The sequence below is a fragment of the Staurois parvus genome, unplaced genomic scaffold (assembly GCF_062004578.1).
Source record: "Staurois parvus isolate SC_StPar_1 unplaced genomic scaffold, SC_StPar_1.0 ptg000018l, whole genome shotgun sequence".
Taxonomy (NCBI): Eukaryota; Metazoa; Chordata; class Amphibia; order Anura; family Ranidae; genus Staurois; species Staurois parvus.
The window spans coordinates 21,330,101-21,344,688 of NW_028317814.1; the positions used below are offsets into that span (position 1 = coordinate 21,330,101).

The window sequence follows — 14,588 nt, forward strand, 5'->3', positions numbered from 1 at the left end:
CTGTTAGGACATCAGGGTGATCCCTCAGATATTGGCCTGTATGTTCCTCCTTAAGTGATAAGGACCCTCCTTCACCAGCAGTAAACGGATGGCTGTTAAATAATACTCCCCAAGGGAGTCAAAGCAGAGACATCTCCATAGTGTAGTAGTTAGGTATTTATTGGTATGAAGCGAAGATGAACATCGATGTATAAATCAGATTAAAAACAAGAGCAATCATGGACTAACCGTCCAATGTTAAAGATGGCCGCCGGAGCTCCACGATGCTCCGGCGGCGTGACGTCACGGCGTTCCTGGCTCCTCCTACGCGTTTCGTGCACACGCACGTCGTCTGGGGGGAATTGCCAATAACGCCGAGCCGTGTGACGCCAATATATATGCTAGGCGCATGCGCATTAAGAAGGCGCCATTTTTTAGAAGTCTGACCCTTAGGCGACCGAACGTTCGTGCGGGCGCCATTTTCCATTGGTCTATTTTGTATACTTTGTTGTAATCTGTTTTCCTGGCCAGCATACATTATCTCAGAGGCATACTAGGAGCCTTTAGCATTCGTAATCCAGATTTATCTCCTAAGAACTACTCAATTTGTAGTTTCTTGATGCTAATAGGGGAAAAAAAGTTCTTAAAGTGATATAGTAAATTAGCCAAATTAAAAAAGCCAATTTGTTCCAAATCGAAAGTAGCACTAGCATATAGACTAGGTGTACTCATAAGGATGTATATAAAGGTACATTCAGGCATAATAACATAAGTTATCTGTGTCAAGTTATTCCCAATACTTAAAATACTTAAAATATGCTTAATATTATCCATGATTAGTGTCATAAAATTACAATTTAAGATTATAAATATTTATAAACAGCTCATATAGAGTACTAACATGATATTAACCCTTGCCAATATCAATAGATAACAATAAGGACTCAAATAAAATATATTAGAATGAACGCAAAAAATGAACATGAGAAATACATAAATAAGAAAACTGCAAAAATAGCACCATCTAATTCCCTGTTTAAATCTCTCAAAGTTACAGCTGGAACGTGTAGGCAAAAATTAGCTGTTATTGATGAAACAATTCAAATCTATATCTATGTTGTGGCCTTTTGGATGCAAGGTCTGGAGTTCATGTATCCAGCGTGTTTCGAGTTGTGAGACTGCTCGTAATTTGTTAATCCCCCTCCAATGGGGCTGCACCACATCTACTCCAACAAATTGTAAGGAGGATGGGTCATTGTTGTGTTTCCGTTTGAAATGATAGGACAAAGAGTGATCCTTATAGCCCTTTTTGATATTATTGATATGTTCCCTCAATCTGTCGCGTAAACGTCTAGTAGTACGTCCCACATACTGGAGTTTGCATGAGCATTCAAGAAGATATACCACGTTTTTACTATAACATGTTATACATTTATCTATATTATATGTTCTACCCGTAGTGCATGAAGTGAAAGAATATTGTTTATGTTTTCTTACGTTATTAACTCTGCAAATAATGCACTTATTACAGGGAAAAAATCCTTTTATATTTGGTGCAAGAGAAATTATCTCTGGGGGGTTGATGACATTTGGAGCTAATCGGTGTCTCAGGGCCATTGCCTTTTTGTATATGACTTCCGGTTTATCTGGTAAAATCTTGGAAAGGATAGGATCCGTCATCAGGATATTCCAATTTTTATTGATAATGCGTTTAATTGCTTTGTGTTGTGTCGAATATGTAGTTATAAAAGGACAGATCAATGATTTCTTTTCCATTTTTCTGTTCTCTAATAGCGTGCTTCTATTAGTATTCGCTACTTGTTGAATTGTATCATCAATACTTTGTTGGGAATATCCTTTCTCCAAGAATTTCCTCTTTAAAATTTCTGCTTGTGTGTAGTATGTCTCAAGTTCAGTGCAGTTCCTACGAATTCTTAAAAGTTGGCCTTTCGGAATATTTGCCAACCATGTAGGATGGTGGCAGCTTTCAAGCGGGATAAAACTATTTCGATCGGTTTTTTTAAAAAAGGACTTAGTGATGATCATGCCATTATCATTTAGTAATGTCAAATCTAAAAAATGTATTTCCGTAGTACTATATGAATAACTTAATTCTATGTTGAGTTTATTGTTGTTCAATGTTTTAAAAAAGTTTTTTAAGGAGTCCTCCTCTCCATTCCATAATAAAAACACATCATCTATGAACCTTTTGTAAAATATTAGTTCCGGCCACTCTCTGGCATAAATTAAGAACTCCTCCCAATAAGCCATAAAAAGATTTGCTAGACTGGGGGCAAATTTTGCCCCCATCGCTACGCCTTTGGTCTGCAAAAAATAATTACGGTCAAACCAAAAATAGTTGTTTTGCATAGCAAACTGTAACAATGATAAAATATATTCAATATGTGGAGGAGATAAAGTGCTATGAGTGTCCAGGAAATATTTAGTTGCTTCCAACCCATCTGCATGTGCGATGTTACTATATAGGGACGTGACATCCGCTGTAACTAAAAAAGTTTGTGGTGAAATTCTAATATCTTTTATATCATTAAGAATATGTTTTGTATCTTTTAGGAAGGAGGGGGTTGATATAACCAAAGGCTGCAGGAAGTAATCTATATATTCTCCTACTTTTGAGAATAAAGATCCTATTCCACTGATGATAGGTCGTCCTGGTGGTTTGACCGGATTTTTGTGTACCTTTGGAAGTATATAAAACACCGGAAGTTTCGGGGCTGATGGACATAAAAAATTTTTTTCTTTCTTATTTATTATGCCATTATCAAATCCTCTTTTTATAATGTGTTTCAAACCTTTTTTAAGGGTTGGTAAGGGATCATTAGGTAAACGTCTGTAGGTGGTGGTATCATTGAGGATATTGTAGGCTTCTTCAAGATAATCAGATTTATTGAGTATAACCACCCCTCCCCCCTTGTCCGCTGGTCTAATGACCAGGTCTTTTCTTTTTAGAAGGAGGTCAATCCCTTTAGTAGTGTCTGTATTAGGAATTTTTTTAAGTTTAAGTTCCTCCAGATCCTTAAGTACCAATTCCCTAAAGATATTGACATGGGACCTGGATTGGGGTGGGGGGTTATAGGTTGAAGCATTCCTGAGTGTTGAGTAGTTAGAAATATTATTCTGATCATATATGCTAGGTTTGGAATAAAAATATCGTTTTAGAGACAGTTGTCGTGAGAATCTATGAATATCAATATAAGTTTGAAACTTATTTAACTTTTGTTTTGGGGCAAATTTGAGCCCCTTATCCAAAAGTTGTAACTCAGGTTGTGTTAGTGGTACATTACTCAAATTGAAGATCCCTTGACCGGCTATGTTTTCCTTCTTTTGCCTGTTTCTGTTGACCCTTTTGCCACCCCTTTTCCCTCTACGGAACCGCTTCTTTTCCGGACTCTTCCTTCCCCTAAAAAATGCACCTGAGGTGTTCTATTTGTATCATGATTAGATGATGTCCTAGGCGGTGTATATTGATGATTCCTATTGTCATAATATTGCCTGTTATTTTGTGGGTTCGATTGTTTTTTTGTATGGGGCCTCTGATTATAATACCTAGGAGATGCTACTGCTCCTTGTTGTTGTGGGTAATAATTGTTGTCAGAATAATAGTTGGGATAATGATGCCTAGGGGATGCTATTTCTCCTTGTTGATGAGGGTAAAAACTTTTGTTGGGGTGATATTGCCAATTGTCCCCCTGATTTTGTTGGTTATAATTTTGTTGATTATGATTTTGATGTTCATAAGCAGGATGCCATTGCATATTACGTGTGCCTATATTCTGATCCATAAGCGGTTCGAATCTGTTGAATGTTGGCACATTATATTGCTTAGGTTTTTTGTTATATTTGGGAGACTGATATTGTAGTTGTGTAGAGTCATATCTATTTGCAGGTTGTAACTTTTTGGGTCTCCTCTTGTTATCAATGGGATTAGGAGCTGTTTGTGGACTATCCTCATCAGATTGCCATTTGAATACTGCATTCTCTTGATAATCTCTGAAATCTCTAGAGTATTTCTTCTTTTTCTTTATTTTTTGTTCTTTTTCTACATTCTCAAGATATTTCTTAACTTTATCCGATTCTTTTCTATATTCATCCGTATCCTTATACGGAATAAGTTTCTCTCTTAAGACATTAATTTCAGAATCTAAATGGGTCAGTTTTTTCTTTTTTCTTGTGATTAAAAATTTAATTAGGTCTATCCCAGCTTTATTAAAAAATTGGAACCATTCTAAAAGGCCTGTGTCATCCATATACTCAGGGGGTACGTCCCATCTCAATGATCGGGGGACCATACCCTCTTTCAGATATTTGTCTAGGAAAGATACATCCCATAAGGTTCTGATTTCAGCAGAAGCCAGGTTCTGTAGGTGTAAGAAGAGACCTTTAAGGTCATCACTTGTATCATCAATAGTGTAGATATCTTCAGAAATGATAGATCTATGACACAGGCCTTTTAGAATGGTTCCAATTTTTTAATAAAGCTGGGATAGACCTAATTAAATTTTTAATCACAAGAAAAAAGAAAAAACTGACCCATTTAGATTCTGAAATTAATGTCTTAAGAGAGGAACTTATTCCGTATAAGGATACGGATGAATATAGAAAAGAATCGGATAAAGTTAAGAAATATCTTGAGAATGTAGAAAAAGAACAAAAAATAAAGAAAAAGAAGAAATACTCTAGAGATTTCAGAGATTATCAAGAGAATGCAGTATTCAAATGGCAATCTGATGAGGATAGTCCACAAACAGCTCCTAATCCCATTGATAACAAGAGGAGACCCAAAAAGTTACAACCTGCAAATAGATATGACTCTACACAACTACAATATCAGTCTCCCAAATATAACAAAAAACCTAAGCAATATAATGTGCCAACATTCAACAGATTCGAACCGCTTATGGATCAGAATATAGGCACACGTAATATGCAATGGCATCCTGCTTATGAACATCAAAATCATAATCAACAAAATTATAACCAACAAAATCAGGGGGACAATTGGCAATATCACCCCAACAAAAGTTTTTACCCTCATCAACAAGGAGAAATAGCATCCCCTAGGCATCATTATCCCAACTATTATTCTGACAACAATTATTACCCACAACAACAAGGAGCAGTAGCATCTCCTAGGTATTATAATCAGAGGCCCCATACAAAAAAACAATCGAACCCACAAAATAACAGGCAATATTATGACAATAGGAATCATCAATATACACCGCCTAGGACATCATCTAATCATGATACAAATAGAACACCTCAGGTGCATTTTTTAGGGGAAGGAAGAGTCCGGAAAAGAAGCGGTTCCGTAGAGGGAAAAGGGGTGGCAAAAGGGTCAACAGAAACAGGCAAAAGAAGGAAAACATAGCCGGTCAAGGGATCTTCAATTTGAGTAATGTACCACTAACACAACCTGAGTTACAACTTTTGGATAAGGGGCTCAAATTTGCCCCAAAACAAAAGTTAAATAAGTTTCAAACTTATATTGATATTCATAGATTCTCACGACAACTGTCTCTAAAACGATATTTTTATTCCAAACCTAGCATATATGATCAGAATAATATTTCTAACTACTCAACACTCAGGAATGCTTCAACCTATAACCCCCCACCCCAATCCAGGTCCCATGTCAATATCTTTAGGGAATTGGTACTTAAGGATCTGGAGGAACTTAAACTTAAAAAAATTCCTAATACAGACACTACTAAAGGGATTGACCTCCTTCTAAAAAGAAAAGACCTGGTCATTAGACCAGCGGACAAGGGGGGAGGGGTGGTTATACTCAATAAATCTGATTATCTTGAAGAAGCCTACAATATCCTCAATGATACCACCACCTACAGACGTTTACCTAATGATCCCTTACCAACCCTTAAAAAAGGTTTGAAACACATTATAAAAAGAGGATTTGATAATGGCATAATAAATAAGAAAGAAAAAAATTTTTTATGTCCATCAGCCCCGAAACTTCCGGTGTTTTATATACTTCCAAAGGTACACAAAAATCCGGTCAAACCACCAGGACGACCTATCATCAGTGGAATAGGATCTTTATTCTCAAAAGTAGGAGAATATATAGATTACTTCCTGCAGCCTTTGGTTATATCAACCCCCTCCTTCCTAAAAGATACAAAACATATTCTTAATGATATAAAAGATATTAGAATTTCACCACAAACTTTTTTAGTTACAGCGGATGTCACGTCCCTATATAGTAACATCGCACATGCAGATGGGTTGGAAGCAACTAAATATTTCCTGGACACTCATAGCACTTTATCTCCTCCACATATTGAATATATTTTATCATTGTTACAGTTTGCTATGCAAAACAACTATTTTTGGTTTGACCGTAATTATTTTTTGCAGACCAAAGGCGTAGCGATGGGGGCAAAATTTGCCCCCAGTCTAGCAAATCTTTTTATGGCTTATTGGGAGGAGTTCTTAATTTATGCCAGAGAGTGGCCGGAACTAATATTTTACAAAAGGTTCATAGATGATGTGTTTTTATTATGGAATGGAGAGGAGGACTCCTTAAAAAACTTTTTTAAAACATTGAACAACAATAAACTCAACATAGAATTAAGTTATTCATATAGTACTACGGAAATACATTTTTTAGATTTGACATTACTAAATGATAATGGCATGATCATCACTAAGTCCTTTTTTAAAAAAACCGATCGAAATAGTTTTATCCCGCTTGAAAGCTGCCACCATCCTACATGGTTGGCAAATATTCCGAAAGGCCAACTTTTAAGAATTCGTAGGAACTGCACTGAACTTGAGACATACTACACACAAGCAGAAATTTTAAAGAGGAAATTCTTGGAGAAAGGATATTCCCAACAAAGTATTGATGATACAATTCAACAAGTAGCGAATACTAATAGAAGCACGCTATTAGAGAACAGAAAAATGGAAAAGAAATCATTGATCTGTCCTTTTATAACTACATATTCGACACAACACAAAGCAATTAAACGCATTATCAATAAAAATTGGAATATCCTGATGACGGATCCTATCCTTTCCAAGATTTTACCAGATAAACCGGAAGTCATATACAAAAAGGCAATGGCCCTGAGACACCGATTAGCTCCAAATGTCATCAACCCCCCAGAGATAATTTCTCTTGCACCAAATATAAAAGGATTTTTTCCCTGTAATAAGTGCATTATTTGCAGAGTTAATAACGTAAGAAAACATAAACAATATTCTTTCACTTCATGCACTACGGGTAGAACATATAATATAGATAAATGTATAACATGTTATAGTAAAAACGTGGTATATCTTCTTGAATGCTCATGCAAACTCCAGTATGTGGGACGTACTACTAGACGTTTACGCGACAGATTGAGGGAACATATCAATAATATCAAAAAGGGCTATAAGGATCACTCTTTGTCCTATCATTTCAAACGGAAACACAACAATGACCCATCCTCCTTACAATTTGTTGGAGTAGATGTGGTGCAGCCCCATTGGAGGGGGATTAACAAATTACGAGCAGTCTCACAACTCGAAACACGCTGGATACATGAACTCCAGACCTTGCATCCAAAAGGCCACAACATAGATATAGATTTGAATTGTTTCATCAATAACAGCTAATTTTTGCCTACACGTTCCAGCTGTAACTTTGAGAGATTTAAACAGGGAATTAGATGGTGCTATTTTTGCAGTTTTCTTATTTATGTATTTCTCATGTTCATTTTTTGCGTTCATTCTAATATATTTTATTTGAGTCCTTATTGTTATCTATTGATATTGGCAAGGGTTAATATCATGTTAGTACTCTATATGAGCTGTTTATAAATATTTATAATCTTAAATTGTAATTTTATGACACTAATCATGGATAATATTAAGCATATTTTAAGTATTTTAAGTATTGGGAATAACTTGACACAGATAACTTATGTTATTATGCCTGAATGTACCTTTATATACATCCTTATGAGTACACCTAGTCTATATGCTAGTGCTACTTTCGATTTGGAACAAATTGGCTTTTTTAATTTGGCTAATTTACTATATCACTTTAAGAACTTTTTTTCCCCTATTAGCATCAAGAAACTACAAATTGAGTAGTTCTTAGGAGATAAATCTGGATTACGAATGCTAAAGGCTCCTAGTATGCCTCTGAGATAATGTATGCTGGCCAGGAAAACAGATTACAACAAAGTATACAAAATAGACCAATGGAAAATGGCGCCCGCACGAACGTTCGGTCGCCTAAGGGTCAGACTTCTAAAAAATGGCGCCTTCTTAATGCGCATGCGCCTAGCATATATATTGGCATCACACGGCTCGGCGTTATTGGCAATTCCCCCCAGACGACGTGCGTGTGCACGAAACGCGTAGGAGGAGCCAGGAACGCCGTGACGTCACGCCGCCGGAGCATCGTGGAGCTCCGGCGGCCATCTTTAACATTGGACGGTTAGTCCATGATTGCTCTTGTTTTTAATCTGATTTATACATCGATGTTCATCTTCGCTTCATACCAATAAATACCTAACTACTACACTATGGAGATGTCTCTGCTTTGACTCCCTTGGGGAGTATTATTTAACAGCCATCCGTTTACTGCTGGTGAAGGAGGGTCCTTATCACTTAAGGAGGAACATACAGGCCAATATCTGAGGGATCACCCTGATGTCCTAACAGCATACTCAGTAGTATTGGAGGGAGACCATTGGATTTCAAACCCCATCTTGACCAGTTGATGACCTCAAGGGATCAGTATATATATATATACAAACGCTCATTAAACTGTGCGTTCTGGTGAGTGTGCATTCCTTCTGCACTATATCGCACAGTATCCTGTCACCTGGAGAAATAGGAATAGATAAGAGCACCTAAAGTCACCTTGACACCACCATATGAACTGTTCATTTTTTATTATTTATTTATTTATCTATTTATTCATATATTTATAATACCTCTTGTCCAGCGCTGCATCAATTGATTTGTATTGTTTTATTGGGTTTATGGTTACCTGGTGTACAGCTGCTATATTACATTTTTTAGGTGCGCTCGTACACAATATTTCCATTTTTCAGGTATATATGAATGCTGCATATCAATAGAAAATTATCCGAAGAAATGTGTAAATACAAATGTAATTGTACTATCCCCTAAAAGAACACAGTGTATGGATAAGAAATTTATTCCAGCCAGTCCCTTCCAAATTAACCATTTCCAGACCAGACGTCTGTTGAGAGAAGGAAAGTTTGTTATTATAGTGTGGAACTTTAACATTTCAGAATGGAAAATCTCAACAAGGTTTCCACAATGTAAAGAACATCTGGTTAACATGGAATTAGGTATTGAAAGATGGTTTGGTACTGATATTAGGAATCCTCACAGGAATAAACGTGGTATAGTTGAAGGTATTTTAGGAGGAATAGGTTCTATTGGTAGTATTACAAATAGCATGGACATTAGTACACTAAAGTCTGATCTCGAGACAGCCGGTTTAGTGGGAAGCAATAGTATTAAAGTACAAAGAAACTTGAATCAAATATTGGAAAATATGGTGATTAAAACAGCCAATATTATGGGTCCATCTATATTACACTTAGAGAATATTACTCTTAATTTAATGTCAAGTGAACAGCATTCCCATATAGCCAGAGCATGTTTAGAAATTCAGATGGAATATTCCACAAATTTTAAAATAATAGCTCAAGCTTTTCAAAGTGGAATAACTCCTATAGGTATTGTACAAAATTTACCAAGAGAGTATGTATATGCCATAAACCATACTGATCTGTGGGTAAATAAGTGGATTGGATGTTATCAGAACATATGTTATAGTTCTTCAATGATTCCTGTAGCAGGAAAAGAACAAATGTTGGTTCCAATCACTGTCTTGGGATTACCAGTTAGCAACACACAGTTACTATATTATCATCTGCAATATACAGATTTTGCATTTACTGATAATAATTTTGAGTTAGAACAATTAGATCTGTCTTCATATTTACAATTTCAGTCTAAAGTGATTTGTCTACCTAATCAAGACAAAGGTATATTTCATTCTTGTTACCATAACCATACTCTATGTTCAGCAAGGATAGAAAAGGTTAAAACCACTTCTGAGTTAATCTCAATTGTAGATAAAAAGAAAGTTTGTTTTCAAGTTATGTCTGACTCAGAAGGGGTTCAATCCTTCTTCTCTTCTTGTACACATACAGAAAATTTAAGTCGAGGTTTGTTCTGTATAGAAGGAGATATTTCAGCAATAAGTGTTAATGGGATGAGAATGAATTTAACAAACATGCTTATGAAAAATATAAGTGCTCTTCCCATACAGTACAATATATCTCAAGTGGATGAATTCCCATGGAGAGATTGGGCAAATGTTATTCAAAAAGATGAAGGTTTACTGATAGCATTATCAGATGAACTTCAAAAAGCAGAAATATTATTTAAACATGAACAAGGGAGTTTAAAAGATATAGAACATGAATGGTCTGAATTTTCAGGTCATTCTTGGTGGTCAAAATTTAAACGTACTGTATCAATGTTGGGAAAAACTTCAATTGCATCTGCAGCAGGAAATATTTTATTACATCCTGTAATAATTATTTTTATTATTATCATATTATGTATTATATTTCAATTATGTTTGATGTGTAAAATGAACAGTTTCTATAAGCGAATTAGAAGTGAAATTAGGAAAGGAGATAATCTATTACAAGATATACTTCAGAGGAAATTACTTTCTGGTTATGCTGACTCAGTTACAAATAATGATACATTTGAGATTACTAAATCAAAACCTGAGTGTTTGTGATATAAATGATGTGTGTTTGTTATAAATTAATATGAATTTCATATTTCAGAGGGGAATGTAATATTAATTTTTTAATATCCAAACTTTAATTCGGTCTTTAGTAGTTTTTGAAATATATGCTGGCAGAATATATCCCCTATTAATTGGATGTGAATGTGAGGTTTTGTATTTCAGTGGTCAGATGTGAATTATTTGTGTTTGAGTTAAGGGTAATCAGTAGAGGTTTAAAGTCATGTTTTCTTTTAAAATACTCATGCAATGTATACCATATTGTGAATTCTTTTAATGAGTCTGAGAGTTTAAATTGTAGTCATAAATCATGGATTTTGACAGTTGTATGTAATATAAGAACTTCAGAAACCTTTCTCATAGTCTGTATGTCAATCATGATAATGACTTGGTGGTTTGAATGGGAACATCTGTTTCTATTCAAACTAGGAGTGATTATGGGAGTGGTTTAGAAGCCCGCGAATTTGAAACAAAGCTTAATGGGAGGATCTAATTTCTCATGCATTTTAAGTATGCAGCTTTTCAAACAACGAGGCAGAAGCCTCTCAGATAGACTACACTTCACTTCATTCACTCACACACACAGAGACATTCTTTTCACACACTCTTACTCAAAGCACATGCTTGGACAAAGAACAAAAGAAATTGAATCTCACATGGTCATTTCTTAAACTAGGCCAAGAAAACTTCTATCTAAGCTATGCAAAGGAACTACATTATTTCCTAATATCCAAGGCAATTTATTCTTTATTTTTATTTCATTTTAAGCTACATATGTCTGAATTTACTGTTTTTTATTGACTTTGTATTTTTGGTGTGTGATCAAATAAAGTCACACTGCTCATACTGACCTGGTTTTCATAAGGATTTCTTCCCACAACCATCTACAAGAACCTAGAAATATTAATAGAGTTTTTTCATAACTCTGGAAATCTAACAGTGTCTCAAAAGCCTGCTGTTGGGATTCGTACCATTGGGCTTGGATGGAAGGGGAGGGTCCACCCTTCCTCTAGGTCAGTGGTTCTTAACCTTGTTGGAGGTACTGAACCCCACCAGTTTCATATGCGCATTCACCGAACCCTTCTTAATTGGAAAAATAAAATATGATTTTTAAAATTCAAAACATAGGTATATATTTATACATAGGTGCACAAAATGAACAAAACCGTTAAGAACAAAGAACAAAACCATTAAAACATGATTTTCACACAAAAACAAAACCATAATAATGAATATTTACTGCACGAATCATATGAGTCGGGTGTGGGTCTTCACCTCTGCCGAACCCGCAAGACTGACTCACTGAACCCCTGGGGTTCGATCGAACCCAGGTTAAGAACCACTGCTCTAGGTACTGAGTAAGTAGGGCAGCTATCTGGGTAAACTTCAGGATATAACGCTGGTAATATCCTACCAGACCCAAGAAGGAGCGTAACTCCCTGATGGTTTTGTGGGTGCCAATCTTGGACAGCTTGTACTTTGCCTGGATATGGGGTCACGCCTCTGGCTTTGACAACATATTCCAAGTACTGTATCTTTTGCCTCACAAGGTGGCCCTTGCTGGAATTGAGGTTTAGTCCATATTGAGCCAAACAGGAGAACACTTGGTCCAGATGTTTCACATGTTTTATTAAACGTCTTGGAGAAGATGATAATGTCATCAAGGTAAACCAGCAGTCTCAAAATTGAAATCCCCAAGACATCTCTCCATTAGGTGCTGGGAGTGTTGCTGAGGCTGAAGGGCATGCAATTAAACTCGAACTATCCCAGGGGTGTAATAAAGGCGTTTTTTTTTTCCTTGTCTTGGTCTCATAAAGGGACTTGCCAGTAGCCACTGGATAGGTCCAAGATGGAGAAGAACTTGGCTTGTCCAAGTACCGTCAGGGATTCCTCAACTCAAGGAAGGGGGTTGGCGTCCCTGTGGCTGCATGCGTTCAGTTTGCGATAGTCCATCCAGAATCGCAAACTGTTGTCTTTCTTGAGCACCAGTGCAATGGAAGCAGCCCAATGGCTGCAAATTTCCTGGATCACTCCACCTTGTATCATATTGCAAAGTAGCTCCTTGGTACAACTCTAGGGGAATATCACAGTGCAACTCCAGAATGGGCAGTGTGTCCCCATCAGGAGCGCTCCTGCTCCATCTCAGCTGCTAGTTTCATTCCAGCATCCTGGTTTTGGATATAATACATTCTCCCTGTCTGTCCACTTGCAAGGTGATTGATGTGGCCAGTCTCTGGCTGGAGACTAAACCTGATTTAAGCCAGCCAAGTCTGCAGTCTCATGCTTGTGATATTTCATTTGTAACACATGCTCCAAGCTCCCTGTTTGTATGCCCTGCTTGCTAGCCTGAATTTCGTCATTGACGTCCTTGAATCTGACATTGACTACTCTCTGGGCTCTGCCTGCATTTTGACTACTGATTTGAACCTGACTAATGCAGCCAGCACGAGTGTACCTGACTGTTGCCACACCAGTCCCAGTGTCACCAGATTGGTGCAGTATGCAACAGTGCAGGGGTAGAAGCCTGTCCAACGGGGTTTAGCACGGCAGATGGAGACCAGCCATCCACTCCTGTCATCCTTTCTCCGGCCATGAGTGCAGAGTCCTCTGTGGATGCCTCCCATGCATAGGTTCCTGTAACTGCAAGCTCCATGGTGGACACAATGGAAGAAATCATGGCTGCTGAGCCTACTTTGTGCCTCACTTCGGTAGATGCAGCATTGGTCTAATACTGCATCTTTCTCACACTGGGTCAAGGACCGAGAACTGAGTGATCAAACACCACTAAACGCTGAGTTCTCGGTCTTCAGCCTGCAGAGAGACAAGAACAGTGTTCTTAACCCCAACACCAGTCTCAGTATTACCAGACTAGTGGAAGGCAGTAACCATGTTCCTGATCACCACCACATCAGTCTCAGCATTAAAGATGAGTGTAGGCCAGCAGCAGTGTTCCTGATCACCGTCCCACCAGTCCTAGTGTCTCCAGACTGGTACAGGCTGCAACAGTGCTCATGTTAGATGCCACGCTCCTGATCCAGCTGCCATGAGAGATCGACGCGTGGAGAACCTGGTGGCGTATGCTAGGAAGGTTGAGGGTGACATGTTTGAGTCTGCCAATAGCCGAGTATGTATTGTACTACAGTGTCTTACAGAATTTTGTTGATTAGAATGATAAGAGAGATATGAAGATGGCTTCAATTACTGACCTTCTTCTGAAAGTACTAGTAGTCTGGATACTGTGTTATACTATATTTACATTTATTAATACAATTTTGTATCTAAAGGTTTTTTTCTGCATGCAAGACTTCATTTGATGAAGCAGGATTGTGACTTGCTCCCTGTTTAAAGTCCAACTCTAGATTGTAAATGCATCCCCTCCCTCAACCCCTTCACCCCAGCATTATCATCACTTGTAGTGCAGGGTGCAAAAGCTTAGCAGTGGGTTAAACGTGTAACTGGAATTTGGCTTTATACAGTATGTGATTTTGCACTTCCATCATAGGGAGGCCGGCGGATCACTTCTGCTGTTAACACTCACAGCAGATGCCGATCTGCGAGTGCCGGTGAACAGACATCTGCTGGCGCCTGCCAATCGTTGGGCAGGACACAGAACAGAGCTCTGCCTAGGGACGGGGGTGAAGAATCATGTGTCCCTGCAATCATGTATCCTTCACTTCCCCTTGCAAAAGCACTACCTAGTGTACACCAAGCGCATAGCTAGGCACACAGTTAAACCTTTTATCATCCAAGATGTTTAACCCCTTCC

At 37.5% G+C, this 14,588-nt stretch overlaps 1 protein-coding gene and 1 long non-coding RNA gene across 2 annotated transcripts in view; both read left to right on the top strand.

The window, feature by feature from the left end:
* Positions 1 to 14,588, top strand: part of LOC149473167 (uncharacterized) — a 32,286-nt gene that overhangs the window by 15,542 nt on the left and 2,156 nt on the right. The gene's annotated exons all lie outside the window — the stretch shown is intronic.
* Positions 6,655 to 10,822, top strand: LOC149473169 (uncharacterized). Its single transcript, XM_089683545.1, has 2 exons — positions 6,655 to 7,171; positions 9,075 to 10,822. Exons 1-2 carry the CDS (start codon positions 6,655 to 6,657, stop codon positions 10,811 to 10,813), a joined length of 2,256 nt encoding a protein of 751 aa, XP_089539671.1. The 3' UTR covers positions 10,814 to 10,822.